The 2500-nt window shown below is 34.5% G+C and overlaps 1 protein-coding gene and 1 long non-coding RNA gene across 3 annotated transcripts in view; one reads left to right on the forward strand and one right to left on the reverse strand.

The window, feature by feature from the left end:
* Nucleotides 1-2500, forward strand: part of LOC136834257 (uncharacterized) — a 135807-nt gene that overhangs the window by 100256 nt on the left and 33051 nt on the right. The gene's annotated exons all lie outside the window — the stretch shown is intronic.
* LOC136834255 (gamma-aminobutyric acid receptor subunit beta-like) overlaps nucleotides 1-2500 on the reverse strand; it is a 172445-nt gene that overhangs the window by 53094 nt on the left and 116851 nt on the right. The window contains exon 3 of one of the 2 annotated variants that reach the window (XM_067096600.1): nucleotides 2446-2500. This exon is cut by the window's right edge and continues 4 nt beyond it. In XM_067096600.1, coding sequence (XP_066952701.1) covers nucleotides 2446-2500 — 55 coding nt within the window. Of the gene's footprint in view, nucleotides 1-2436 lie in introns of both variants that reach the window. The other variant, XM_067096599.1, reaches the window with a different exon arrangement.

Raw genomic sequence — 2500 nt, forward strand, 5'->3', positions numbered from 1 at the left:
AATGAAAATTTTATTTCTTGCCGCAAAAATTTTAACTTTTCATACGTCACTTGTATGAATGCGTATACGTATTTCATAATCATATGCATATTTCATAATCGTAATATTTTCTTTCTGATCAGAATAGCAAGGAAATCTATAGATGCTGAGAAACTAATCGTCCAATGAATGATAAAGAAAATGATTACTTTATCTCGTAATATTCTTTAAGAAATGGAAAGAGAATGATCAAGTCCCGATAACGAGTAAACAAAAATGAGTTACAACGAAGAGAAAAAAAAAAATTATAACATTATTTAACAGATGGAAAGAGGGAAATAAATAAGACGCAATAACGAGAGTGAACAAAAATAAGTCACAAAGAAGAGAAAAAGGGAAAATCTCACTTTATCTCTCTTCTCACCGATTCCGAAAAATACTAAAAATATATGGCCGATATAAGAAAACTTCACACGGAAAGAGAATAAAATAAATAAGACGCAATAACGAGAGTGAACAAAAATAAGTTATAAGGAAGAGAAAAAAGGAAAATCTTCTCACTTGATCTTTCTTCTCACCGATTCCTAAAGGAAATACGACCGATATAATGAAACTTTACACGGAAAGAGAATAAAATAACTAAGACGCAGTAACGAGAGTGAACAAAAATAAGTTGTAAAGAAGAGAAAAAAGGAAAATCTTCTCACTTGATCTTTCTTCTCACCAACTCTTAAAGGAAATATGGCCGATATAAGAAAACTTTACACGGAAAGAGAATAAATAAATAAGACGCAATAACGAGAGTGAACAGAAATAAGTTACAGAGAAGAGAAAAAAGGAAAATTTCTCACTTGATCTTTCTTCTCACCGATTCCTAAAGGAAATGCGACCGATATAAGCAAACTTTACACGGAAAGAGAATAAAATAAATAAGACGCAATAACGAGAGTGAACAAAAATAAGTTGTAAAGAAGAGAAAAAAGGAAAATCGTCTCACTTGATCTTTCTTCTCACCGATTCCGAAAAATACTATACGACCGATATAAGGAAACCTTACACTAATAATAAAGAGAAACAACAAAAGAGAAAGGGCACTTAGAATTTCGAGTACCAGCCCCAAAAGAGAATTATATTAAAAAGTCCGATTGCACCCGCTTCTCATTGACCCTGGTATCAATGGGTCTGATAGCTGTAACCTTCAAGATTTAAAGGCGATGGGCTCTCTTGGAGGAGGCATTAGTTGCGTAAGAGTCGTCAGATCAGGTTTATCTAATGATAGGGATGATGGGGATGACGGAATGCTGAGGTGGAAGTAGGTGGCTATACTGGTGAAATGGAAATGGATGGATATACTGCTTAAATGGAAATGGATGGATATACTGCTTAAATGGAAATAGATGGATATACTGCTGCTGTGGAAAAAGGATAGATTGCTGAAATGGAAATAGACGGATACACTGCTGAAATGGAAATAGATGGATATACTGCCGAAATGGAAGTAGATGGATATACTGCTTAAATGGAAGTAGAGGGATATACTGGTGAAATGGAAGTAGATGGATAAATGGAAATAGATGGATATGCTGCCGAAATGGAAGTAGATGATATACTGCCGAAATGGAAGTAGATGGATATCCTGCTTAAATGGAAATAGATGGATATACGGCTAAAATGGATGTATATGGATAGTCTGCTGAAATGGAGGTACAGGGATATACTGCTGAAACGGAGGTAGATGGATAAATGGAAATAGATGGATATACTGCTGAAATGGAAGTAGATGGATATGCTGCTTGTGGAAATCGATGAATATATTGCTGGAATGGAAACAGATGGATATACTACTGGAATGGAAGTAGACAGATAAATGGAAATAGATGGATATAATGCTGACATGGAAACAGATGGGTATACCACTGAAATGGAAATTGATGGATATATTACTAAAATGGAGGTAAATGGATATACTTGAAATTGAGGTACATGGATATACATGGATATATATTTCATAAATAAATTTTGAATATCATGAAACAAACGTAAACCAGAAATAGACACAACCACACAAAAATCGTAGATAATTCATAATAAAAATCCACGAGGGGCATTCTGTTAGTAATGAAACAAAATAAAAAAAGGCAATTAAACAGGTCAAAATCTTTTACCTAATAAATTTTTTCCAGAAAAGTACAGATCAAACTCTACTTAATAGCTATGAACTATAAAAAAAAAAATTAAAAAACTTCGAGAAGAGTTAGATGTTAGGGTCATGTAGACGTTTTTGGGGATATGAGATTTGGGTGTTGGGGGAGAGAGACCGAGAGAAAAATAACTTGAAATAAAAAAAAGTTATTTCATTAGAATGAGTATAAAACCCTACCAGCGTCACAACGTGCGGACAAGAGGTAGCGCCTTGTGTGGGCTGGTAATCCTTGTCTTGTTAGTGGGAATGCTTACCATATTTACTTCGGAAATGGAGTCGAACGACGCGATGGTGATGTCCATGCCGATGTAACAAGGT

Source organism: Macrobrachium rosenbergii, chromosome 53, assembly GCF_040412425.1.
Source record: "Macrobrachium rosenbergii isolate ZJJX-2024 chromosome 53, ASM4041242v1, whole genome shotgun sequence".
Lineage (NCBI taxonomy): Eukaryota > Metazoa > Arthropoda > Malacostraca > Decapoda > Palaemonidae > Macrobrachium > Macrobrachium rosenbergii.